General features: G+C 38.9%; 2 protein-coding genes across 2 annotated transcripts; both read right to left on the reverse strand.

Moving 5' to 3' along the window:
• Positions 1–372: 372 nt before the first annotated feature.
• LOC104606459 (ceramide synthase LOH2-like) lies at positions 373–22,868 on the reverse strand. The gene is made up of 6 exons (XM_010271680.3): positions 22,342–22,868; positions 20,194–20,402; positions 7,008–7,163; positions 2,321–2,506; positions 2,047–2,225; positions 373–716 (listed from the first exon to the last, which is right to left on the reverse strand). Exons 1-6 carry the CDS (start codon positions 22,456–22,458, stop codon positions 697–699), a joined length of 867 nt encoding a protein of 288 aa, XP_010269982.1. The 5' UTR covers positions 22,459–22,868; the 3' UTR covers positions 373–696.
• Positions 22,869–24,443: 1,575 nt separating this feature from the next.
• Positions 24,444–26,000, reverse strand: LOC104606448 (sterol carrier protein 2-like). Its single transcript, XM_010271670.3, has 4 exons — positions 25,677–26,000; positions 25,513–25,573; positions 24,851–24,950; positions 24,444–24,754 (listed from the first exon to the last, which is right to left on the reverse strand). The coding sequence occupies exons 1-4, from the start codon at positions 25,803–25,805 to the stop codon at positions 24,673–24,675; spliced, it is 372 nt and encodes a 123-aa protein (XP_010269972.1). The 5' UTR covers positions 25,806–26,000; the 3' UTR covers positions 24,444–24,672.
• Between the last annotated feature and the right edge of the window lie 496 nt (positions 26,001–26,496).

A 26,496-nucleotide genomic window follows, 5' to 3' on the forward strand; every position in this document is an offset into this window, starting at 1 on the left:
TAGTAAAGTGGCATGGGCCTACCTTGTTGTGTAGATCTGTAGCCAAATTGGACATTGGCCAGGCTAATTGCATTAGCCCTTATTTAGATTTGAACATTTCTAGTCATCTGCAAAAATGAACCGAAAGTTAATACCAAATCTTGAAATTTAAATCTTCTCTAATCGAAGTGCATCACCCCATTGAATCATGTCATACATGCGTATCAATACTTTCAACCTTGCCTCCAATTTTCTTTTTGCCATCAGTTTTCTCGCCTTGCACAATGAGAGCATCAATCAAATATCTTGCAGCCACTGTTGTCAAGCTGCTCTAATTACATCCTGTATTTCATTGAAATACATTGTACCGACCCCTAGAAGAACAAGAAATTCTGGTGCGGAAATTTGAATGCAACTATTGCATTTTTTTCTGGAAAGAATCATCTTAAACATAAGCTATCCATATAAAATAATTATACAGAAAAAACCTAATATACACCAAAGTGATCAAGAAAAAAAAAACACTTGGTGGTCTGACTCGTTTCTCTGGAAAAGATAAAGGATATAAAAAAAGAGTAAATAATAAAAATCAGGACCACACAAATTTCCACTTGTAGAAACTAATTGAATACATATTTGCACCTCAAATAGGATGGAATTATCTTTAAAAACTATCTCCACCATCATAACAATTTGATAAAAAGTCTCCACCTCCATTTAGTCTCCGTCCTCTGAATCTGTATTAGTAACCACAAGACTAAAATAAATATTGCTTCATAACAATCATAATAAAGACGCATAAAGGCAAAATAGCAAATCAACGTGTTCTCTTATATTCTTTATAAAAACATTGCTTAGGTGATGGTTTATCTGGCTTTGATCCCTGGTGCTTGCACTAAGGTATAAAAGAGAGTCAACTAAAAAGAAGTGCAGTGTGATGCCCAGACAACCAATACCTTCTTGTAAAACATGTCTCATTTTATTTATTTATTTATTTATTGAATAGCATTGCACTTTCAAAAGCCACTTCGGGCAATTTGGATTCAAAGATTCTCTATAATGGCTATCATGGTGTACGATAACCAAAAAAACATAGATACTTTTTTCAATTCCAAAAAGTTTAGTAGTGAAAATAAGAAGCGCTGAAGCGGCACTGGGCTACTTTTAAGTTTTTAACTTATCTGGACAATGGTTTTTAAATCCATGCTCTTTCAGAAATTTTAGTGAGAACTTCAAAGTACCAACTTTACGCCACTCATCTTGCTATAGAGCATGTTGAATGAACTATTAACCCTCTTCAAATCTTAAAATCACCCATTGTATTTAAAAAAAAAAAGGCAGCCCAGTGCATGAGGCTCCAGCCAATGGGGGTCTGGAGAGGGATAGATGTATGCAGCCTTACCCCTGCACCTTTAAATTTAATCACAAACCAAAAACTAAAACCTCCTTAAAGAAATGGGCCTTTTTTAATCAGTTAAAAAAACTGGAATTTTAAAAGAGACCCATTTAAAACTGGACTTTTCAGGCAATAAGCAATGCCAAACACTGTCTTAAATGGATCAAGGTTATTACTCAAGGGAAAGAATGGATTAGTAAAACGGTTTTGGGAGATGTACACCCAATAACATGCTCTTATCTAGGAAGAAATAGAAAATAAAGGAGGAAGAAAAGAAAAACAGATATCATCATCATTATCCAAGTCTTATCCCAGCTATATGGGGTGGGTTACATGAATTCTGTTTTGCCAGTCCGTTCTGTTTAATGCCATATCCATTGTTGAATTATTGGTGCTTAAATCATTTCCTACTATTTCTATTCATGTCCTTTTTGGTTTGCCCTTTGCCCTTCTAGCCCCTTCAACTTGTAACATATTACTTCTTCTATGACCTGTGCTCTATTAAGTCTTAAAAAGATATCTGGTAGAATCCAGAAAGCTGACTTAATTACAGTTGTTTCACACACAAATGTATGTATGATTGTATAGGTGTATTATTTAGATTGATTATTTTCTTGAGATTGATTACTAGAAACAAATACAAATCTGGTGAAGCTCATAATTGTCTTTACCTGATCGTATATCTTCTCCTACTTTTCCTCTATTTTTTAGCTGTCTCATGATCATTGAGCATATGAGAATCCACCAGTAGATGTGGAAGACAAGTAACATCAATAGCATCGTGTTGAAAACATAGTACAATAATGCTGGGTAAGGCTCTGACAGTGCCAAGAATTCACGGATATCATAGCTGGAAAATAACAACCATCATAAAAGGATAATTGAAGGAACAATAAACTAATAAAGTCTTTTAATGAGATAATAGCACCTATAGTGTAGACAAACCTTGAGCTTTTAATAACCCAAAATGGAAAAAATATTAGCCGTAGTATGATCCATGATATAGCAAAGAATCCAAAGAACAAGCTGGCTGCAAGCTCCTTCTCAGAATATTTGAATACTTTAGCAGCTTCCATAAACACATCACTTGCATCATGCAAAGCAAGAACAATTGAGCCAATCCGGAAGAACCTACAGGATATGCCCAATATATTCCTTCATCACTTCTTGTCACTGAAAACTTCCATTAAACTTTGAAATAACAATATTTTGCAGGATACTGAGGCAGACATGAATGTGGGAACAGGAATACAATTCTCCAATTGCTAAGATCCTGGGCATGGATAAAGGTACAAGCATCCCACTTATTATACTTAGATTATGCTTCTATATCTAGTTTTTAAGCTAAGTATCGTTTCTCAATACTTGCATACTCTAAATTTAATTAACCTTCTAAATTTCTAATATATACAGATATTTTAGAATGATTTTTAAAAGATGTTTTATGTATTTGCTCCAGAAATGTCCATTCAGTATGTGGACAAATTGAACCCAACACCATCACAAGGTGGTCATATTGAAATCCAACACCACTACACCAGGCATGTACAAGTATGTGGATATCATAGCTTAAGAGATTACACCCACATCCACCTACACCATCACAAGGTGGTCATAACTCATAAAATCTTGCACAAACGGGGCAATTGATGGGTGAAACACCATTATAAGACATGTACATGTGGGGAACACACCTTATTCAGGGAATCCTTACATTTTAAACTTCCACATTACACTTGGTTCATGACACTAAACTTTCCTAATCAAATTATCCGTTTTATTTATCTATGTATTGAATGAAATGCATTGGCTGTGTTACTAACATTGTGTAATATGTTGCTGGTGCTACAGGCCATCTGAACTGTATTCAGGTCTTAAATTACACTTTGGCATCATGTATGAACACTCATTACTAATGGAAAAATAATGTCCTTAAATTTCATCAAGTGTGACACCCTTCTTTTTTATGATTCTCCAGACTTTTACACCATTTCACAATTTAAAAATTTCCCATCTCCTATACAATTAGAGTATTGAGGCTATATCCACCCTGAAAACCTTAGATGACATTCTTGTGTGGCCTTGTGGAATATAGTATCCTATGTCGGTTTTTTTAACAGTATAAAGTTTTTTTTAGATAAGATAACTGAAATTTCATTAAACAGAAAAGAGGTACATAAGATGATGTACAGCTGATAGACAGCTGTACTCTATCACTACACAAGATATCCTATGAACCCCAGACTTAGCTAGACTATCAGCCAAAGAATTCAGGGGCCTTTTGGCAAGTCTTTTTGGGAAGATCTTCTGGTAGCTCTGACAGTCAAAAGATGCATTGAGCTTTTGCATGAAGATCTGAGCAGCCCGAAGCTAGTTTCGCTACCGTGCGTCTTTCCATGTATTTCCATGTGAGAATAAAGTGAGAAAGACACGAAAAGCTCCATTTGGAGCTTCCCGAAATCAGCCCAAAATGGGCTTCTCGCGTCTTTCGGCACACCAACTTTTGGCGGTTAGACCTGTTACAAACCAAACGGAAAAAGACCGCAGCACAGTTTGCCTGGCTTGTAAACAGCCGAAAGACCGTGCGGAAAGACATACCAAATGGGACCTCAGTTTCCTAGGAATCTAATACAAACTGCAAAGTCACTGTCATAGACCCCAAACTGTCTCTAGCCTCGTTCAAGTAGTGAGCCAGCCTCCAAGCCCAAGGACCACCATCTTTCACTCCTAACCAGTTGATAGTGTTTACAGTCTCTCCTTCATTGACCAAACTCAAGATGCCCAAACTTCTGGCAATTCTGATTCCAGTTAAAGCAGCCATAATCTCTGCCTTTGTAGTGTCATCAGTCCCAATAGGACCACTAAAAGCCTAACAGATACTACTCAAAAAAAAAAAAATATCCCTTGCCTTGATCATTCCTCCAATACCCACATCACCCGGGTTGCCAAAGTGATTCCTTTAAACTATATTTCTTTGTAGGTCTCCACAGAGATTCCTTTAATCTCCTCAAAATTTGCAGTCCACATATTGCATAAATTGGTAATGTGGGTATCATATATTCAAGAAATCTAGCCTTGTTCTAAAAAATGTGATTGTTTCTATCTTCCTACACACCACACATCACAACATGTATCGATGTGGCTCAGTAGATCTTTCCTCTTCTACCAAGACCTCTTCCTTGCCACTGCCAAATAAAGTCCAAAATGTGCTAGACAGCGATCCAGCTATAACCAATGAGGTTTCTCTGCAATGGGGAAGGATATATTCAGCAGATTTTCCATTATTAAGACACAAAATGCAAGCATGAGGAGAAATGCATAATTTTCCCTGATACCTCTTCTGAATAAGGTCACAAGTATTTATTTTCTCCAAGCATGCATCCCACACAAAGAAACAAACTCTATGAGAGTATCAAGTCTTCATAAAAGGGAAGTGGGGGTTTGAGATCTCCCATAATCATATCCTTAAAAAAAAGACTTGGTTGAGAACTTGCCAGCAAAGTGGAGGTTCCAAATGCGTTGATTGGGAGACGAAGGAGAGATATAGATTTCCCTTAATGCCTGGAGAAGGCCAACAATCTCATCATTTTCTGCATCCCTTAAGGTTCTTCTAAGGTTAAGGTTCCAATTATTGCCTTTAAGGGGAGAAGAAGAATGACAGGAAGAGATGGTGACATAACCGAGGGTAGGAATCATCCAAGGTAAACTCACCCCACCAAAGATATGCAAGAAGCCCCATATAGAAGCAACACAACAGGATTCCAATCTTAATCCATGTGAAACAGTGTCAAAAAAACATTATGCTCAATCCCTTGAAGCTTTTATGAACAGATAACAAAGAGATAATCTTCCCAACCATGTTTTTTTTTTATGAACACTTCATCCAGATTGAATTTATGTTCAAAGATTCAACTGTTTCTTTCGGTTCATATAGTTCAAACCACTTCAGCTGGTAGCATATTCCATATTGCTTGGCTTCTCTTCACTCCTGCAAAACCAACTCTCCGAGGCTTCCTTCAGAGATCTGCTGAAACAGAATTTCAACCCAAATATACCCAAGCACCTGGACCATATCCTATTTGGCCTATTGATCTCTATGATGTATTTCTTGCTCATCTTTCTTCAAGGCTTTTATCTTGAGCACCCCTAACCCCGGGCATTTCCATGTAAAGCTTTCTAGTTGGGACCATCACCTAAAATAATAGCTGTTAGCTGGGGCCACTGATGGGTGCAATGATAAAAATCCAGGCTGACAAGCACAAGAATGTGGGTTTGAGTCCTGGAGCAGCCACTTGTGAAACAAATATATACCAAAGGTTAGATTCATATCCAATCCATCCTTTCCGAGACATACTTGTTACCAACACCTTTAATGTGATGTCCCTTTTAGTGGGAAAATTGTGCACTTAGAGATTGATACATTTGAGATGCTTCAATGAAAGCATAAAAACCTGGATATTGTTTCATCATTTCTGCATGGGACCAACATTGGGTAATGACCTTTTTTTAGTCGTGAGAAGCTCATCATATTTTTGTCTCTTATGCTAACAGGATTTGGAAGCACATAAGCAGTAATATTATTGACAATTTGGGAGGAGAGAAATATCAGGGCTTTTGCTTACATGGACCACACAGGTGATTATGTTCTGATCACTCATCACTTTGGGGTTGGCACATATTTCATCTAGAAAGTACTTCTGTGACATTTTGATAGATGATTTGGTGCAAGGATGGTCGATTGTTGTGAGATTCTTTGCTTATAGATAGGCTGTTTTTTGTAGCTATCTTCACCTCCTCATGGAGCCCAACAACTCAATTTTGAGGATTGTTCCTCAACGGGACAGATCTTAGGATTAAGAAACCTTGAGAACCTATAAGGGAAATGTACTTCTAGTCATCTCAACTCTAGATTCCTCTGGGGACTCCACTTAACTAGAGTAGACACCCTCACACTTCCAAAAAAACATCAGTTTGATATTTTCGTTTGGATTTGATGTAGTCATGATAGAAAGATATTTACAGATAGCCCATGGCCCTTACTCCTTACGACATCACATGAGAGAACATTTTGGCACCAATGTTCCTCTGGGTGCCAACATCTGCCAAATCTTTAGCAGATGGACCAACTGGGGGTTGGGGGTATGATGTTTTCTGTTGCTTTGAGCATCCACCTTTCTAGGGTATATATAGATTATGATCACATATGCATAGGCAACAGGTATCTTGTCTAGCCTATTCTGATTTCTATCCCATTCTAATTCTTCTTTCCCTTTCTTATTTATTGCAATAAAATATTTTTCACAGTAGATAGATCAATAGATGTAATCCATCGAGCTAAAGACACAAGAATGTTATACAAGAGTAGAAAAAAAAAAGCAAATGCTAATTAGAAATGCTATACAACAATTTGAGCTTTATTGCTTATCAGCAGAAGTTAGAGAAAAAAGGGATTTGTAGGCTAAAATTGACAAAATCATTGTCAAATGAAATTAGGAATCAGCAGAGGGTATCATGCAGAACTTTTAGACACCCAGGTGAAATAGGAATTGACAAAGTGTATTTGAAAATCAAGTAGTTACGCAGAATTGTCATGGATAAAAGATTTAGGTCCATAAAACTGCTAAACTAATACCTTGATAGGTAGGAGTATCCAATCAGGATAACAGTGATTACGTGATGAGACATCATTATACTGAAATCCTTTCTTCGAGTCTCCCACATAAGAAGGGCTGCAATGCCGTAGACATAGAACCCACATTGGCACATATAGAGAAGCTTCAAGGGAACCCTAAACAAAGAAATAAGTCAGCTTCAGAAAGAAAATCTTAGAAGACTATCAACTCCATGCTACCAGAAAACTAGAGACATTCAGAAGCATTGGTTACAAGCCAAACACTGATCATTTACTAAAAACACACCAATGGTTTCATGGATTCACTAAAACCTACCCTATAGTTTGAGTTTTACTAAACACCCCTATAATTTGCAATCAATTTACTTAGTCGACCTTCCATTAGATGACAGTGGAAAATGACAGTTTTGGCTATAACATTCATTTGAAGAAATTCAATCAAAAGCAAATAAAAATGGAAATACCATTTTTGCCCCTAGTAAGACATGAGCAACCACTCTATTTGGTCACTTTTATTTTCTGTACAAAGAAGAGTTAAGGGTAATTTTGGAATAAATAATCATGGGCCCATGCCCTTGAACATTTTGCATTCAATTTAGGTGATCATGTTACTATTTTCAGATGAGAAAACAGACACTTCTTAGCGCAAGGTCGATTAAGTAAATAGGTTGCAAACTATAGGGGGTGTTTTAGTAAAATGAAAACTATAGGATTGGTTTAAGTAAATTTGTGAAACTATAGGGGGTGTTCTAGTAAATAACCCTCCTAGAAATTATGTTCAGTCCTAGAAGATCAGGATAACATCAACCATCTGAGATATAAAGCATGCATATTGGCAACATTAACTAAAGCAGAGAGCATAAATTGTTCCATGCAAGTTACATAATAAATAGAAAAAATTGAAATAGCCAAAATGGTAAGAGAAAGAGAAGGTAATAATTCTCAAGTTTTACATGGTTCAAAACATTAAAAAAAACATGGATCACCTAGACACCGAGTGTGGGGATCTTAGGAGTCACCAAACTTGGTAAGGCTCCAGCGATGTTGTACACAAAAGGATGAAACATCTTCTTATGGAGAAACCTGAGAATTTGTAAAAACAGGAGTTTTAGGTGGAGTTTTGGAATGAAATTTATAGGATATAAAGAATTGGGGTGATGATCTAATACGAAGACATTCCAAAATGGTTTTGGCATAAGAGACAATGTCAAAACAAGAAGATTTTGAGTGGTAAACCAACAATTTTGGTATTGGTGGGACACTCAGAAATGGTCAAGGACACATTTTGCTAGCTTATTCAGGCGAATCAGGCCCTATTGTTGAGGGAGACTCGACAAGGGCCAAAACCTTATTACTGCTTCAAGGTTTAAGGCTGGGACATAAAATGGCTTGCACACATCTACAGGTGGAGGGAAATTGACAAACAGTCATAGGATGGATGAAAAATGGTGGTTTTGGTTCATGGCTGTTAGGACACTCTCTAAGAGATGGAAGGTTCTTTTTTTTTTGTTGACAAGTAAGAAATGTCTGGTTCTTCCCAACTAGCTTAAAAGCATCTTTCTACTGGATTCCAAGATTAGAAAATTCTCCTGATGACACACTAGAAAAAGAAAGGGTATATGGAAAATCATTGTACTAAGGGCCTTACCCCCACCCCCTGGCATGATTTACTGCTTGTGTTTTAACTTTTGGTCATTGAGGGTTCTCTTATTAGTGGAAAACAACAGTGGGGTTAGCTTTTATGATTATTCATGTAGGAAGGATATGTGGCCCTTTTCCTCTTTGTATTTCATCCATTTTTTTAAGTTCTATTCAGTTACTGAAAAATGAAATCTTGACTCTGGGGAAATCAATGAAAGGATTTACCTAGTATCAATATTAGTCTTCTAATGAATTTTTTGATGATGTTTTCCCAAAGTCTTCAATGGCTGATCAATGGTTGTTGCAGGATTCTTGAGGAAGTTAAGAGAGAAGAAAACGAAAGAAGAAAAGAACTTGGAATCACTCTACAAGGACCTAGAATCACCCAGGGGTATATAAGAATTAATAATCTTAACAACAAAAATAAAAATATCACCCAAAATTTCATTAGCCATGTTTTGCATTCATAGCACATATACATATACACTTTAGAAGTTGCCCACTCCAAAATGTACAAGAAACGGAAGTTACAATAATGTCACTATCATACTTCAACTCAAAGAAACTACTGTAACTTACTAAGTACTAACTACGTACCCCATCACTAGACTATACCTAATAACAAATTCCCAGGCTGGACCTATAGAAATTATGTGAAATTACCAAAACACCATACTATCAAAAATACAGAGATACATAAAAATTCATATTTCCAATTTTGGCTTCTTTGTTCCTACATCAAACTGGGAACCTTTGACCAATTGACCCATCTATGGGCTGTGTTCATCAATGGGGTAATTTTCTCTTGAGGGCGATTCCAAGGAAGTGATCCTTGCACAGTGGTTTTGTTTTTCACAATGGTCTCAACAAGAAAACAGTCATCAACCTGTTCTTTTGTTGTGGTTATCTCCATTTTCAACTAGGCCCTCTATATGACAACAGCAAAAGAGAATGAAATAACCAGAAACATCAAAAAGTAGCTTTGTGAAATGTAGAATATTCCATGAATCTATACTAGTCAGAGTTCAAATTGTTTTCAGGGAAACAACCAAAGAAGAACGCAATTCTTCTTTCTAGGGGTGATTCTGTTGCTAGACCTTTCTGGAAATAGAAACAACCCCACCAGGAAATGCCCCCATAATAGGCCTAAAAAATGATGAGGTTCCAAATTTAATATTTTTTTTGATTGATAGGTTCCAAATTTAATATTACTTAAGGCTTAAGACTTTTTAGACTTTAGTAAACCTTCCTAAGCTGATTAGCACCTGTAAGGAAAAAGAAAAAGAACAATAAAAAATTGATCCAAAATATCTGTTGAGTTGGGCCTAGTTGTTTTTTATTCTTATTTTAAGCTATTTAGTTAGGAAGTTGTTGGGCTTTAGGCCCATTAGTTTATGTTTTTAAGTTGTGACTATTCAGCTACATTAGTAGCCGCCCTACTAAGGGCATCCTTGTAATATCTCTCATCCTTTAAGTTAAGTATAAATATAATGAGGGGTTGGCGGCTAGGGTTAATTCAAGAGTCCTGGTTGACTTCCTACTCTTTTCTCCCTCACTTTTCTTCTCTAATACTGAAATATTTATCTTCCTCCCCTTTTCCTTTCACAAGAAATTCAACTAAATCTACAATCAGTGATTTCTACTTGGTATTAGAGCAGGCCGAAGGTTCCTTGAGTTGTTTCCTCATGCAGCCCTAGATCAGCCGACTACATGGTGATTTAAGAGGTTGATCGAAGTTCTCAGGTAAGCCCAGTTTTTGGATTTTTTGGTGGATCTGTGTGCCCTATAGCTGGTCTAGGGTTTCTCATCAAAATCAGGAAAAACTGGAGAAAGGGGAAGAGTCCTGTTTCTGTTGGACTCTTCAATTTTGACTTAGGAAGTAGCGCCCTAATTTTTTAGGGTTCCTTGGAGTTTTCTGTAAGGGGCGGTTCAAGTCCTACTTGATTTGGAGGCTTCTAGAGAGAGTGGCTGCCTCTTCTCTCTCTTCTCTCGTTCCACAGAAAAGGAATCTTTTGTGGGAAAACAGCCTAGGACACCAGAAAGGTGTTGTTGGTTCCAGAAGTGTTTCGTTTGATCTTGTTACATATTTCAGTTATTTTCTTTACATTTTTTGAGAAGCATGGAGGGTTATGGAGTTGAAAATAAGCCCGGGAGTGAAATGAGACCAGTGGGAGGAGGTGTTGGAGACCTTTTTCGGGACTGAGACCATCACTATAGTTAGGTTGGATGGTACAAATTACTTAGAATGGTCACAATCTGCAAAGATGGCCATTGGTGCTCGCGGGAAATTAGGGTATATCATTGGTGAGGAAGTGAAACCCGAAACTAGCAACTCCCAGTGGGTACAGGAGAATTATATGGTGATGACTTGGTTGTGTAATTCCATGTTGCCCCATATAGGTAAAGATTTTTTATGGGCAAATACAGCTAAGGAAATCTGGGATGGGGTTGCAGAAACCTATTCACAAAGGGAGAATGTTGCTAGGGCTTATCAGTTGAGAAATCAAATAATTTCTACAAGGTAGGGAGATAGACCTGTTGCAGCTTATTTTTCAGCCCTTAAAACCTGTTAGAATGCTAGAGTGTGTTCGGCTGATAGGGTCTCCTAGTAGCCCATTCTTATGTTAATTTTATCTTGTAACTGGGCCTTTGCTAATGGGCCTAATCCTGTTTATGTTTTAAGTATTCTGGTTGTCCCATTACTAATCAGGGGTATACCAGTAATTTTATTGTACTTTGTACTTCACTTATATTTAAATAAAGGCCTAGTCGACTGCTAACACAGTTCGACATTCTCTGCATCTAAGAAGTTCATCCTCTTCTTTACTACTTCGAGTTCAGCTTCTTAGTTTACATGGTATCAGAGCATTAGCTCCTTCCTGGTTTCAACCGGTGCACTATCTTCTCTTGCTGCCTTCTTTTATCTTCTCCTTTCTTTCTGGGTTGCTGCAGTGAAGACCTAGGAGTGTAAGGGAACTCAGCAAGTTCAAACCTAGGGTTTCTCTTGGTTGTAGGACTCAAGGGAAGTAAGACCCAGAAGTAGATGTCCTACTAGTTGTTTTTAGCAAGTAGTAGCTATTTGGCTACTAAGAGAGGTCTGTACAAGACAGACCTAGTTGAGGACTGATTCCAGCAGTCCTAGCACTAGCCGAAAGGGGGAGGGCTTCCTCTACAGTTGCAGCTTTGGTGCTCCAGCCAGATTTGTGCAGAACAGTGGTAAAGGCATAGCCTCCTCTATAGTTGCAGCTTCGGTGCATCAGCAAGACCTTTACAGAACTGTGGTGACTTCAGTCACAGATCATTTCCAGGTCGGTTATCAGCCCTTCTTCTGGTATCAGCACTACTTCAGCTCTATGAACTGGTTCAGTTACAGACCTTCATTTGCTACTGTACCCAAACTGGTTTAGTCTAAGTGAAGCCTATCCAGTGTGTTATCAGCACTGTGAACTCTGAAGTGAAACCTATCCGGTGTGCTACCAGCACTGTGAACTCTGTGACCACTTCGGCCAGCCCTAACCAGAACCACCTACCGCATCCAGTGTGTTATCACCCACCTATTTTGATGCGGATGTCAGCTCAGCACTGCAAGCTTTTGCTACTACTAGTCCAGAAAGTGTGGAGTCAAGAGCTAGGCTGCACTTGTGGCATGCTAGGCTAGGTCACTTGTCCTTTTCTTCTTTAACTATGTTGTTTCCCGATTTATGTAAGGGAATTCCGAGTCAAAGTTTAGTTTGTGATGTGTGTCAAATGTCAAAACAATGCAGATCAATGTATCCAATTTCTAGTAATGAAATACAAGCCTCTTTTGATTTGGTCCATTCTGATGTTTGAGGTCCTTCACCCATTGTTTCCATTGATGGCTTCCGTTATTTTATCAGTTTTATTGACCATTATTCTCGGTGCACTTGGATTTATCTGTTAAAAGGACATGAAGAAGTTCCACGGATAACTATGATGTTTTGCAAGATGATTGAAACACAATTTGGGAAGAAGATTAAACAATTCCGTTCAGACAATGCAGCTGAATACTTTGAAAGATCCCTGAACTCATTCATGGAAAGATGAAGGCATGTTACATCAGTCATCATGTGCTTACACCCCTCAGCAAAATGGAGTTGCTGAGCGCAAGAACAGGCACCTAATGGAGACAGCTCGAGCTTTACTTTTCCAGCACAATGTGCCCAAGCAATATTGGTCTCAAGCTGTCCTCACTGCATCATACCTGATAAATCGGATGCCATCTAAGGTACTGGGTATGAAGACCCCCTTCTCTGTGTTGTGTCCCACTCTTCCAGAATTTCCTCTTCCCCCACGGGTTTTTGGATGTACATGCTTCATACATGTGAAGGATCCAAAGAAAACCAAGCTGGATCCTAAGGCTACAAAGGGAATATTTTTGGGGTACTCTCCTACACAAAAGGGGTATAAGTGTTATGATCCTGTCTCCAAGAAAAAATATGTCACCAGAGATGTAGTCTTTTTTGAGTCTCAACCCTATTTCCAGTCTTCCCAGAATCCTCTTCAGGGGGAGACTAGTGGAATGGAAGAGGATTCTCAGTCTCCCTTCTTTTTTGTTCCCCTTTCATCACCTTCCACTACTCCTAGCTGTAACATTCCGGGTCAACCTAGTGAGACTCCAGCTTCAGCTGATGCTTCTGATGACTCCAGCAGGCAAGAGAAAGAGATACTCACATACAGTAGAAGGAAGAAGGGCCCTCAGCCTCATGATTGCAACCAGTTGAACTCAAATCAACCTGTCTCGGCAATCCAAGGTATTTCTGACTCTCTCAATTCAGATTTGGATCTTCCTATTGCTCTCTGTAAGCCTGTTCGTTCTTGTACCACTCGGCATTCCATAGCTGATTATGTCTCTTACTCACATTTATCACCTGCCTATCATTCCTTTGTGTTTGCTCTTTCCTCTGTATGTGTCCCTTCCAGATATTCAGAGGCGGTATCTGATCCAAGATGGAAAGAAGCCATGAATGAAGAAATGAAAGCCCTAATGAAAGCAAGAACGTGGGAATTGGTGGACCTGCCAGAAGGGAAAGGCACTGTTGGGTGGAAGTGGGTATTCACAGTAAAACACAGGGAAGACGGGTCAATTGAAAGATACAAGGCCAGACTTGTGGCAAAGGGATTTACACAAAAGGAAGGAATTGACTACAAGGAAACCTTTGCCCCGGTAGCAAAACTCAACACAATCAGGGTTCTACTGTCATTAGCTGCAAAATTCTCTTGGGAACTCCATCAGCTGGATGTGAAGAATGCTTTCCTAAATGGTGATCTACATGAAGAGGTATTCATGGAACCCCCACCTGGATATAATGTTGGAAAGAAGGTGTGTAAATTAAGGAAAGCTTTGTATGGCTTGAAGCAATCTCCCCGGGCATGGTTTGAGAGACTCTGTACGGCCATGGAAAAAGTGGGGTACACTCAGAGCAGTGCGGATCATACATTGTTTACAAGGAGGTAGGATGGAAAACTTACAGCTCTCATTGTTTATGTGGATGATATGGTGATTACTGGAAATGATGTGAAAGAGATGAAGAGGCTAAAGGAGTTCTTAGCTTCGGAATTTGAGATCAAGGACCTGGGAAATTTGAGATATTTTCTCGGGATTGAAGTTGCTAGATCAAGAGAAGGAATCTACATATGTCAACGAAAATATGTGCTAGATCTCCTAGAAGAAACAGGCATGATGGGATGCAGGCCAGCAGACACACCAATGGAACCGAACCATGGATTACAAGAATCAATGGGTGAGGAATACTGTGATAAGGAAAGGTACCAAAAATTGGTAGGAAAACTGATATACTTATCCCTTACTAGGCCAGACATTGCCTATGCAGTGCATGTTGTCAGTCAATTCATGCACTCACCAAAGACTCCTCATACGAGAGCAGTGGAAAGAATTCTCAGATACTTGAAAACTTGCCCAGGGAAAGGAATTCTATTCAAGAAGAACAGTAGACTTGAAATTGAAGCCTACACTGATGCTGATTGGGCTAGGTCTGTTGGAGACAGAAAATCAACCTCAGGTTACTGTACATTCTTGGGAGGAAACCTAGTTACATGGCGCAGTAAGAAGCAGAATGTTGTGGCTAGATCAAGTGCAGAAGCAGAATACCGAGCTATGGCACATGGGGTTGCTGAACTCTTATGGCTCAAAACTCTCCTTAATGAGCTTGGTATCAAGACTGAAGGTCCTCTCAAGTTGTATTGTGATAATAAAGCAGCTATCAACATTGCCAACAATCCCGTGCAACATGACAGGACAAAACATATTGAAATTGATCGACACTTTGTCAGAGAGAGAATTGTTTCAGGGGAACTCTGTGTGCCTTATACTCCATCAGAAATGCAGATTGCAGATGTATTAACAAAAGGGCTGGCAACTACAAAGTTCAAGGACATACTTGGCAAGCTGAACATGATTGATATCCATGTTTAGCTTGGGGGGGAGTGTTAGAATGCTAGAGTGTGTTCGGCTGATAGGGTCTCCTATTAGCCCATTCTCATGTTAATTTTATCTTGTAACTGGGCCTTTGCTAATGGGCCTAATCCTATTTATGTTTTAAGTATTCTGGTTGTCCCATTACTAATCAGGGGTATACCAGTAATTTTATTGTACTTTGTACTTCACTTATATTTAAATAAAGGCCTAGTCGACTGCTAACACAGTTCGACATTCTCTGCATCTAAGAAGTTCATCCTCTTCTTTACTACTTCGAGTTCAGCTTCTTAGCTTACAAAACCCTGTGGCAGGAGATTGACCATTTAGAGACATTTGCTTGGGAAACCACTAAGGATGCAACTACCTATCAAAAACATCTAGAGAAGTATAGGGTGTTTGAATTTCTTGCTGGCCTTAATCCTGAGTATGATATTGCAAGACAACGTCTTCTTTTCAGGGATAGTGTTACCCCCTCCCAAGCATATGCCTTTGTGTCAGGGGAGGAGAGCGGGAGAGATGTGATGATGAAAAATCCTGTTTCTGATCAGTCTGTCATGGTGAGTACTATGAAACCTAAACAAAGTGGAGATCGGGGTGGCAGTGAAATCAAGAAGGAAGATAAAAGAAATTTGATCTGTGACTACTGTAAGAAGTCTAAACACACAAGAGATACTTGCTGGAAGCTTCACCCACATCTTGTGCCGACTAGACTGAAAAATAAGAAGGGAAATGCACACATGGCAGTTACTGGTGACATTCCGGCCCCTCCTACTACAACTGCTCTGGAGTCTGTTGCAGCTGCTGCAGTAAGGGCCGAACTTGAGAGGTATGGGCAACTTTTGAACCAGCGGGATACAGCCAGTTCCAGTTCAGCAGCAAGCGGACAACAAGGTACAGGTGGCACTGATGGAGTCCACTCTACTGCCTTTGCTCACATAGGTAGTTCACACGTCACTGCAAATTATGTTTCTACTTTAGGTAAGGAGGGACCTCCTTGGATTATAGATTCTGGAGCCTCAGAGCACATGACCCATAGCTCTACTATTTTTTCTTCTTACCAGCTCTGTTCTGGCAGAGATAGGGTCTCCACAGCTGATGAATCCCATGTTCCTATTGCTGGGAAGGGATCTGTCAAGATTAGTGATTCTATTTCTCTACCCTCAGTCCTTCATGTTCCTAGATTGAGCACTAATTTGTTATCTGTTAGTAGTTTGATTAAGAACCTGAACTGCTCAATAATTTTTTCTCCTGGTCATTGTATTTTGCAGGATCTGGATTCAAAGAGGACGATTGGGAGTGGTCGTAAAGTGAATGAGATCTACCTCCTAGATGTTCTTCCTCCTCATCAGAGTCATCATGTCAGTAGGGGTAGTGAGTCAGGGTCTGCGGGTCAAATTATGCTTTGGCATAATCGTTTGGGCCATTTACCTTTTTCTTCTTTGAGTCTTTTGTTTCCAAAACTTTTTGAGTTTGTTAGTTTGTCAAGTCTGAAGTGTGAAGGTTGTCAACTTGGAAAGCATTGTAGACATTCATTTAAACCTAGTAATAAAAGGTGTTCTTCTTCTTTTGATGTTATTCATTCGGATGTGTGGGGACCTTACCATGTTCCTTTTATGGGAGGCTATCGATATTTTCTCTTATTTGTGGATGATTTTTCACGATACTCTTGGATTTACCTAATGAGATCCCGTGATGAAGTACCATCCTTGGTGAGGCAATTTCATCAGATGGTGCTAACACAGTTTGGAACAAGAATAAAGGTGTTTAGATCAGACAATGCCAGGGAATATTTTGAAAAACACCCTTGCTTCATATCTGTTAGAATATGGTGTTGTCCATCAGAGTAGTTGTCCCTACAATCCACAACAGAATGGTGTTGCAGAAAGGAAGAACAGACACATTGTTGAGATTGCAAGAAGCATGATGAGCACATCTACAGTTCCAGTTCGGTTTTGGGGTAATGCAGTTCTCACAGCAGTATATCTGATTAATAGGGTGCCCTCTCGTATACTTGGATTCAACACCCCATTCAGTCTCCTTTTTCCTGAGGGGGAGATGTTTCATATTCCACTTAGGGTGTTTGGGTGTGTCTGCTTTGCACATGTCCTTGGTCCTCACCGCTCAAAGCTTGACCCCAAGGCAAAGAAGTGTGTCTTCTTTGGATATGCAAAAAATCAGAAAGGGTACTGCTGCTATGATCCAGTCTCTAGGAGCCAATATGTTAATGTCACTTTTTTTGAATCCACATATTTCTTTTCAAAGAATCCTTCTCAGGGGAAGTGTTTTGGGGAAGTGAGTCAGCAGTCTATTCCTCTCCCAGTTCCAGTCCTTGTGTCTACTCCTGTGCTTGACCATCCTGTGTCTACTCCTGTGCTTGACCATCCTGTGTCACCTACCTTACCACCTCCTTTGCGTCCTGCTTCTCAGCATTACTTACGACAGAGACTTCACAAGGAGGCTGATTCCACTGAAACATAACTCACATCACTTCCTGTCAATTCCTTGGAGACTCCAGATTCGGCTAACATGGATTCAGGTATTCCTCTTGGTCCCGCTACTGTTTCAGTTCCCATTGATTCTACTAACCCTGTTACAGATAACCTTGATCTTCCTATTGCTCTCAGAAAAGGGAAGAGAAAGTGTACTGCTCATTGTATTTCACAGTACTTATCCTATAGTGGACTTTCTCCTTTTTACCGTGTTTTTCTTTCCTCCCTTGACTCAATGTCTATACCCAAGGGTGTTAGTGAGGCTCTCTCCAAACCTGAGTGAAAGACAGCTATGCAGGAAGAGATGGCAGCTTTGATTAAGAATCAGAAATGGGACATTGTGGATCTACTAGAAGGCAAGGAAACAGTTGGATGCAGATGGGTTTACACGGTAAAATATAAGGCAGATGGAAGTATAGAAAGGTACAAGGCAAGACTTGTTGCAAAAGGGTACATACAGACCTATGGTGTTGATTACTTAGAGACCTTTGCACCGGTTGCAAAGATGACCTCTGTTTGGATATTTCTTTCTCTTGCTGCCTCATACTCTTGGCCCTTGTTTTAACTTGATGTGAAGAATGCTTTCCTAAATGGGGATCTGCAAGAGGAAGTGTATATGAATCTTTCTGCTGGCTTTTACAATGATACTGAAAAGGGAAAGGTATGCAGGCTTAAGAAGTCACTTTATGGCTTGAAACAATCTCCTAGAGCATGGTTTGACAGATTCAGAAAGGCCTTGATTGCTTTTGAATACACTCAGAATCAATCCGATCATACCTTGTTTGTGAAGTGCAGGGGATCTTTGGTGTCAGTCCTAATTGTTTATGTGGATGATATTGTTGCCACGGGGAATGACCTAAGTGAGATTGATTGTCTGAAAATGAATCTACATAAAGAATTTGAAATTAAGGATCTTGGAGAACTGAGATACTTCCTAGGCATTGAAGCTGCAAGATCAAAACATGGAATTTTTCTCTCTCAAAGGAAGTATGCCTTGGATCTTCTTCAAGAGACAGGGAAGCTTGAAACGAAGGCAATCAGTACCCCTATTGATCAGAACCATAGAATCAATGCATCAAAAGGTGAACCAGTAAAGGACATTAGGAGATATTAGAGACTTGTGAGTCGGCTGCTATACTTGTGTATGATAAGACCAAACATTTCCTATGCAGTAAGTGTAGTAAGTCAATACATGCATGCTCCACGAGTCCAACATTGGGAGGCAGTTGACAGGATTCTTGCTTATCTGAAGGGACACCCGGGTAGAGGCATATTGTTTACTGATCATGGACAGTTGAAACTAGAGGCTTATACAGATGCAGATTGGGTAGGATGCCTTGATGACAGGAGATCAACTTCAGGAGTGTGCACCCTTGTTGGGGGTAACCTTGTCTCGTGGAGGAGTAAGAAACAAACAGTGGTGGCAAGATGAAGTGCTGAAGCTGAATACAGGGCCATGGCACATGGAGTTTCAGAATTTCTCTGGATCCGTTCCCTATTAGAAGAAATTGGTGTACAGGCAGAAGAACCTATGATGTTATACTGTGATAACCAGACAACAATTAACATTGCCCATAACCCAGTCCAGCATGACCGAACTAAGCACATTGAAGTGGATAGACATTTTATCAGAGAAAGAGTAACTTTTGGAGAAGTTTGTCTTCCATACATTGCTTCTGATCTGCAGCTCGCGGATGTTCTCACAAAAGGTGTTCTAAAGAACAAGCTGGAGCATGACCTACGCAAGTTGGGAATGTGTGACATTTACTCCCAACTTGAGGGGGAGTGTTGAGTTGGGCCTAGTTGTTTTTTATTCTTATTTTAAGCTATTTAGTTAGGAAGTTGTTGGGCTTTAGGCCCATTAGTTTATGTTTTTAAGTTGTGATTGTTCAGCTACATTAGTAGCCGCCCTACTAAGGGCATCCTTGTAATATCTCATCCTTTAAGTTAAGTATAAATATAATGAGGGGTTGGCGGCTAGGGTTAATTCAAGAGTCCTGGTTGACTTCCTACTCTTTTCTCCCTCTCTTTTCTTCTCTACTACTGAAATCTTTATCTTCCTCCCCTTTTCCTTTCACAAGAAATTCAACTAAATCTACAATCAGTGATTTCTACTATATCACCTGGTGGAAATTACAATTTTGCCTCTGAAACCAAATTTTAGGAGAAAACAAATTATTCTCTCATGGATGAGCAATTCTAGGTGAGGTGCAGATTCAAGGTGCTGATTGCACCACACTTCATGGATGGGAGATTTTAGGTGAGGTGCAGATTGTAGAATGCACCTGGGTTAGTGAACTCTACAACAACTCAATAGTCCTATGCCAAAAAAAAAAAAAAGAAAAAGAAAAAGAAAAACCTCTAGTTTCTCAGTTTCTCCTAGGACTTACCCCAAATCATAGATCTCTTTTTTTTCATTTTTCTTGTTCCAGGCCTGAGCTACTTCATGCTAATTTGAACATTTAATAAAACCTGAAATACCAGACAATGCACAGGACAATACAAAAGACTTTTGACTCCCATCTTTAAGTGCCAAAAAAAGAAGAATATATACTCAATAAATAGGATGTATCCAAGAAAACAAAAACTTAGCACTCACTTAATCTCTTGATTTGGCCAGCCTCTAAAGTATTCTTTTATGTCTCTGAACCAGGGTTCATTGTAGGTAATTTTAAGAACGCATACTTGAACAGTGGCATAGTATGTTAGCTTCCACATAGACTCTGAGCATTTTACTATCTTTGCCTGCTTAGCCTCACTAATCTTTACTGGAGCAGTTCCAGTACTCAACAACCAAATAGCCAGCCTCTGGAAAATAGAGAAAAATGCAAGAAAATATAATCAAAAAGAACATTGAAGGATTAGAATTTAAAGTATCAAATAATATAAGTCAACGTCAGTAGTGTTTTGTCATAGCAAATAAATTGACAATGTTTTCCATTTGATCCACTAAATTCATAGAAGCCATTCCATTACCTAAAGGGTAAGTAAAATCAAAGAAACTTGAGTGATAAAGAATTCAGATGAAACTAATATATTGACAAAAACATATATGCATGCTATGAGAAGCACTTCTCTACATGTATGTACTCTGTGTGTTATGTGAGATAGGGAAAGAGAGTTGAGCTTATACATGTAGCCAACCTCAAAAGGTTGGATAAAGATTCTTTGAGTTCTTTTGTAATGTCAACTTGGTAATCTTATGACAATTGACAACTGAGCATGTAAATGACTATATTCTGTCTTTCATCATGGGGCATTTTGGTGAACAGTACTTCTAGAGTTTTTTTTTTTTTTAATGGATCAGAGTTTTGGGTAGTCAAGAAGCAATGTCCACAAAACAAAAACTAGTTTGGTAGAGATTCAGATGTCAAGATGGATGAGTCAAAAAATTAAAAAAAAAAGGGGAAAGGAGTTAGAAACTAGTGCATTTCTAGGAACCTAGGAGTGGCCCCAACAGGTGATAAAACAAGGGCAAGTACACTAAGATGGTTTTGGGCATGTCCATAGAAGATGGTCTACTGCACAAGTAAGAATTAAGAAGTGACATATTGCAAGTTGAAAGGTCATAATTTAACAATGGAAATTGTCCTTGACAGAGTGGAATGGAAAAATGGGATTCTTCTATCTAACCATATACAACTGGGATAAGGCTTAATTGGGTTCAGGATTTTTGGGGCATTGGTTTAATCCATCCTTCAGTTTGACCTACTAACCTAATGGTAGAATAAGAACCATAACTGAAGTCCTTTTCAATCCTTAAGGCTGTGTTTGGTTTGAAGGAAAAAGTAAGGAAAGGAAGGGAAAGGCAGGGAAACTTATACAAGGCTTGTAAAGGTTTCCTTACATTTCCCTACTTTTTCCTTCAAATCATACATAGCCTGAGTGTTTAATGCTACACAACACCTTATGCGCGTGAGATCAGTATTGTATGGTTTCATGATAATGTAAGTGGCAAAAGACATTAACTACTAGCCCTCATTATAATTTGTAATGACATGCTTAATCATATCTTAAATTACAGCAATAGAAGTGGCTAAAAATAATATTCTGGAAGCATTTTCGTCAATAGCAATAACAAGCTCAAACTTATCTAAATATCCGTGCAATAGAAGCAGCTAAAGCAACTAAAGAAAAGCAGGCTAATGAAGTGCTCTCACCAACGGCGTTGGCAATTATTTGATCGATGACAAAACCAATTTAAATAGGAGGACAATTGAAGCCATAGATAGCCGCTGTATGGAACTGTATTGGACTCTATGTTACCCACCGAATAACGAAATGATCCTCTCCCACATCTAACGTTTCGTCTTTTTTTTTTATTATTTTTTGTAGATAGATTGACTAGATTCTCTAAACCGAGCATATTTGTGCATGTGAACTGTATGCCCGTATAGAACGTAATCAGACTATCAGAGACCATGCATGCATTTTGTCAATTAAATGCTAAAAGCAAAGAAAATGGCATATAAGTAAAAGAAAAAACAGAGCAAGCATTTGAAATGATATTTTGAGCTGGATTCGTCTTGTCTAAAGCATTCCAGTTCAAGTTTCCACAGACGCACATTCACTTGAGTAACTCCATATTAAGATTCCAAATAACAGAAATCTTTATCATTGGTAAAAAACGCCTTTTGAACCAAAATTTGATTACATTTGCAACCCAACAAGATCAAAGCAAAGCTACTTCATGTCAATATTACCAGATACAGAAAAAAAAATAACACAAGGAAAAGGATGTATTTACACGATATATGAAGGTGTCCAAGAAGAACCTAGCGGCAACAAAACCTACAGCAAAGTAGATAGCTATGAAGAAATGGAAAGCTTCCGGCACGCCATTGTGGCTCCAGATCGAGTCCATGAGAAAAATTCAACCGATAATTGAGAGAGAAGCATCAATTGGTGGACCAATGGCGCCTGAGCTCGAGAATTATCTGCTACGAAGATGCAATTGGCGATAAGAATAAGACTAGGAGAATTGCACGAGATAGCGTTCACCCTAACTCCCTAATAAGTGGCTTTTCAGTGAGTGTGAGAGAAGGGAAAGGACCAGAGGGTGGGGGTCCGTTGCCGGTGGGGAATGAGGGAGGGACAGACAAAAGGCAACGGGAATATGACTCGAAAAGAAAACGAGAGAAAGCGGAGGTTGATCGGAGCCCAGGTTTCCTACCAAGGTTTCAGCTCTTTGATTGAGCTGCGTTGACTGCTTAAGCCACGTTGAGGAAGCTACTGAAATTAGCTTTCATCGCAAAGTCGATTTATTATAATGATAGCACCAAAGCCAGAAGCTGCTCTGTTAAAAGGCATCTTAGCCTCCAGTTTTTTACATAGCTTCTAGGCTTTTCATGTGAAGGCCCCTCTTGCAAAGCTAGAAGCTTCTCTGTGAAAGTTCTTTCAAATATGCCCTTAACAGATAGCCGTGTTAAGATAAATTTCGCAAAATTTGGAGTATTAAATTACAAAGTCCCCCTGTATTTCGCAAAATTTGCTTCAATTTACGACAAATATCTCCCTGAACTTTTACATTGTGATAAATACCCCTTGACCATTAAGTCAGGAACAGGAAGGCATTAAATTATCAAAATATCCCATTAAACTTTCTCTATTTTCTTTTTCTTGCCATTTCTTAAAACTTAATTGACCCAAATGGAGATATGTTGCTTCAACAAAGTGATTGAAAAAACAACATACTATGATTTTCTAGTTTTAAGTTGTTGATCTCTTCTCTCTCTTTCTATAAACCTTTTTTGATGACTTGGCACATTTGAGATACCAGTGCTACGCATGGCTGACCCGTAAAAAAGTGAATTAAATTTTATCCCGTCTCACACCAAAGTAGAGTGCAAGAGATCAGAGATCCAGATTCGTGAATGAACACTCAATAAATATTCTACGACGAAGCCAGATCTGCGATCTGCTCACAACAAAAAATTGTTTCTTAACACAATATGATCTGTATCTGCACATGGCAGATACACAGTCCCTTGGAGAATATAGATATTTCCAATCCCAATGCTAGGCTGCAAGGGACTATGAGAACGGTGTGAGCAGTCTTGTGAGGACTGAATCCAATCTCTTATATATCTATTATGAATTGAGATCTGCTCTTCATAAAATGCTTCTCACACTGACTTCACAGCCACATCCCACCCTGTATTGGGAATATCTCCCCATGAATGATAAATACAAATATGGGAGATGTTCTCAATGTGCGGCTAAAATGCGAGAAACACTCTGGGGATGCTTGGGATTGGTGCATTTCACAACCGTTCTATTTCACAAGTGGGCCCTAATTCACAAGTGATTTGTTTCATCTGTTTTTTAAGAAACACAAAAAAAATGAGATGCAGGCTGACTGAACGTTTATAGTGATTTGGCTTAATATTATAACATATTTATAATGACAATGTGTGACATCTCAAAAAATAATCAGTTTCTTCAAATTTCAATGTACCATCTCACCAGGGTGATGTAAGATCACCGAGGCAATTCAAGAAACAAAAATTTAGTGTTTCAAGAAACCTCTCCTTTCCCTAATCTCAAAGCTAATTATTATAAAAACATTTTTTTTTTAAACAGGGCTAAAATTGGGGCTTTGCGGTTTGAAATCACAAATCTTGAAGCTTATTCAAAGGCAACCTAAGTTTAGTAAACAGCTTCTAGAGAGTTCGATTTCTGTTGTGCCCAATTGATGCATCTTGTCTCAGATTGATAAACTTTTTAATGGCAGCTCATGATTCGTACTTGGCCAAATATACAGGAGATTCAGATTCCATGTTCTTAGAGATTTGGGATTGGCTGGCCAATCAAAACATGGGTCAATTCCGTGAGTAGTTGCAGTTGATGAGCTCAGCAAAATGAAGCTTTTGTAAATTAGAAATTGGGATTTGGGAACGGGCCACAGTATGTAAATGAAAGATGAGCTAATTGGCTATGATCTTACAGGTTACAGCATAGAATTAAAGAAATTTCAGTCTAATAACATGTTTCTTTGAAAGCATCTAAAAACTTAAATTTCAAGGATTCAAAGGGAAACAGTCTTGACACGACTAGCTCCCTCTTTCTATGGTTCTTATTACATCTTTGAAGGCTTTGGAAAAATGTCCGGAGTGAATTTCTGTGCTGCACTCAGACTACCCTTAATCTTCATGGCGCCTCTGCATTCATCGATTTCAAAAACATAAGTAAAACAATTGAGCTTCATCTTCGTCACAGTTCTGAAATTACTTCTGATATTATAGGGATGATCTCACCTCATGAAAGCAATTTGTGGGTTCATCTTCCCAGTAGCAACCTTAACAAAATCGTCATCCTTGAAGGAAAACGTGGCATCGGGCTTCCCTTCATACGAACCTAGTTTCCAAAAATTTGGACAGACAGACAAAGTGGAAAGTCTGAATTCTTACAGTCAAATCTTTATTGAACTGTTCCAATTTAAATTTGCTTGTATAACTAGATCACAGATCAAAATCATCAAAAAGCAATGCCAATTCAGAAACTTTTCTTTAGAAGAAAATGAAGCGGAACGGAGACAGGATAGGTTGATAGAGAATTTGCGTTTCTTCACCCTTTCCCTTTGCTTTCTTCTTGGGTTTGTTAAGTTGAGGTTATGATCAATTTGATTGTTTCAGTTCAAGAAGAAACCAGAAGCAAAGACCAGACTCATTGAATATACAAGCATAACTTTTTCTCGCATTTTGTTCAAAGGCCACGTTTGCATGAAATGGACACAAAAAATTTTCAGGCTGAAACATTTGAGCCATGTTTTCATCCCATTCATTGCATTTAAATCAAGAAATTGAAAAAAGGGGCAGCTCTGAAAAATCTCAGCCTGAAAAACTTTACATCCATTCTATGAAAACAAAGGGATTTCTTCAATTGTTTCAATCAAATTAAGATAAAGAAAAGCCCTAACCTTCAGTAACCTCTCCTTTCTTGAGGTCAACCACATAAATCTGGTCATCGACTCCCATTTTCTGGCCAGGCAGGAAAAATAAAAGAAACCCAAAGAAACTATGGTCGGAGTTTTGGATTGGGAGCAGAGACAGAAAGAAAAAGAAAGGGAGAGAAGAGGAAGACCTTAGGGGCGAAAGTGATCTGATAAACAAGGCCGATTTTCTTGGTGAGTTGTTTACCAGCGTCGGTGGCGAGATGGAACTTCATCTGCTCCAGTAGTACGGCAGATTTGAGCGAGCTCGGGGTCGACATTGTTGCTTGCTTGCTATAATGAGCGGGACGGAAGAAAAAAACAAGATGGTAGAAGGGATCAAGGGAAAGCAAACCATTGTATAGTAAGCATATAACGGGGGAAAATGGACGAATGAAGGGATGAAGGGGATGAGCTGATGGATAACCAACTGACTTTGACGGGTTTAGTTTAGTTTATAATATTGGGAACATCTCCCATGAAATGAAATGAAATGACAAAGGGAGATATATTCCCAAATCCCCTTCCAACACGTTTCAACGTGTGGTTGGTGTGAGGTGCGCTTTATGAGTAACAGATGCCGATTGAAACCCACCTCAAGACCGAAAGACTTTAACTGTTGGGGTCAACCGCCTATGCTGTAGAGAAATTTTCTAGGAATACCGTTATCATGAGAATGGGTAAATTAGTAATTATATATTAATTTATTTTTATTAAAAATTAAAACATGGGCCGTGAATAGGCGAACTCCTAAAACGTGCCCAGTCCAGAAAATACTGTTGGCCCCAACAGCCAAGTTAACTCCCTCAAGACAACCTGTCATTCATGCAATATATAAATCATCTTGGAAGTTATTTGGGAGGGAGTTTTGTTGATAGGAGATAATAGATTTGGGAGATTCCGGATCTCCTGCCTACAAGAATTCTGCCCACGTCTATCTACAACACACTACTCCATGTATTGGAATATCTC

This window comes from Nelumbo nucifera, chromosome 5, assembly GCF_055504915.1.
Source record: "Nelumbo nucifera cultivar China Antique chromosome 5, China Antique-T2T, whole genome shotgun sequence".
Taxonomy (NCBI): Eukaryota; Viridiplantae; Streptophyta; class Magnoliopsida; order Proteales; family Nelumbonaceae; genus Nelumbo; species Nelumbo nucifera.

What these genes read in the sequence shown, in the direction of transcription:
- LOC104606448 (XM_010271670.3), bottom strand. Translation starts at nt 25,805, where the DNA reads ATGTCGACCCCGAGCTCGCTCAAATCTGCCGTACTACTGGAGCAGATG. An exon ending in AGATCACTTTCGCCCCTAAG is followed by an intron (nt 25,574 to 25,676) that starts GTCTTCCTCTTC and finishes CTGCCTGGCCAG; the next exon opens with AAAATGGGAGTCGATGACCA. An exon ending in GAAAGGAGAGGTTACTGAAG is followed by an intron (nt 24,951 to 25,512) that starts GTTAGGGCTTTT and finishes TTTGGAAACTAG; the next exon opens with GTTCGTATGAAGGGAAGCCC.
- LOC104606459 (XM_010271680.3), bottom strand. Translation starts at nt 22,458, where the DNA reads ATGGACTCGATCTGGAGCCACAATGGCGTGCCGGAAGCTTTCCATTTC. An exon ending in TGGCCAAATCAAGAGATTAA is followed by an intron (nt 7,164 to 20,193) that starts GTGAGTGCTAAG and finishes TTCTTTGTTTAG; the next exon opens with GGTTCCCTTGAAGCTTCTCT. An exon ending in GGATACTCCTACCTATCAAG is followed by an intron (nt 2,507 to 7,007) that starts GTATTAGTTTAG and finishes CATATCCTGTAG; the next exon opens with GTTCTTCCGGATTGGCTCAA.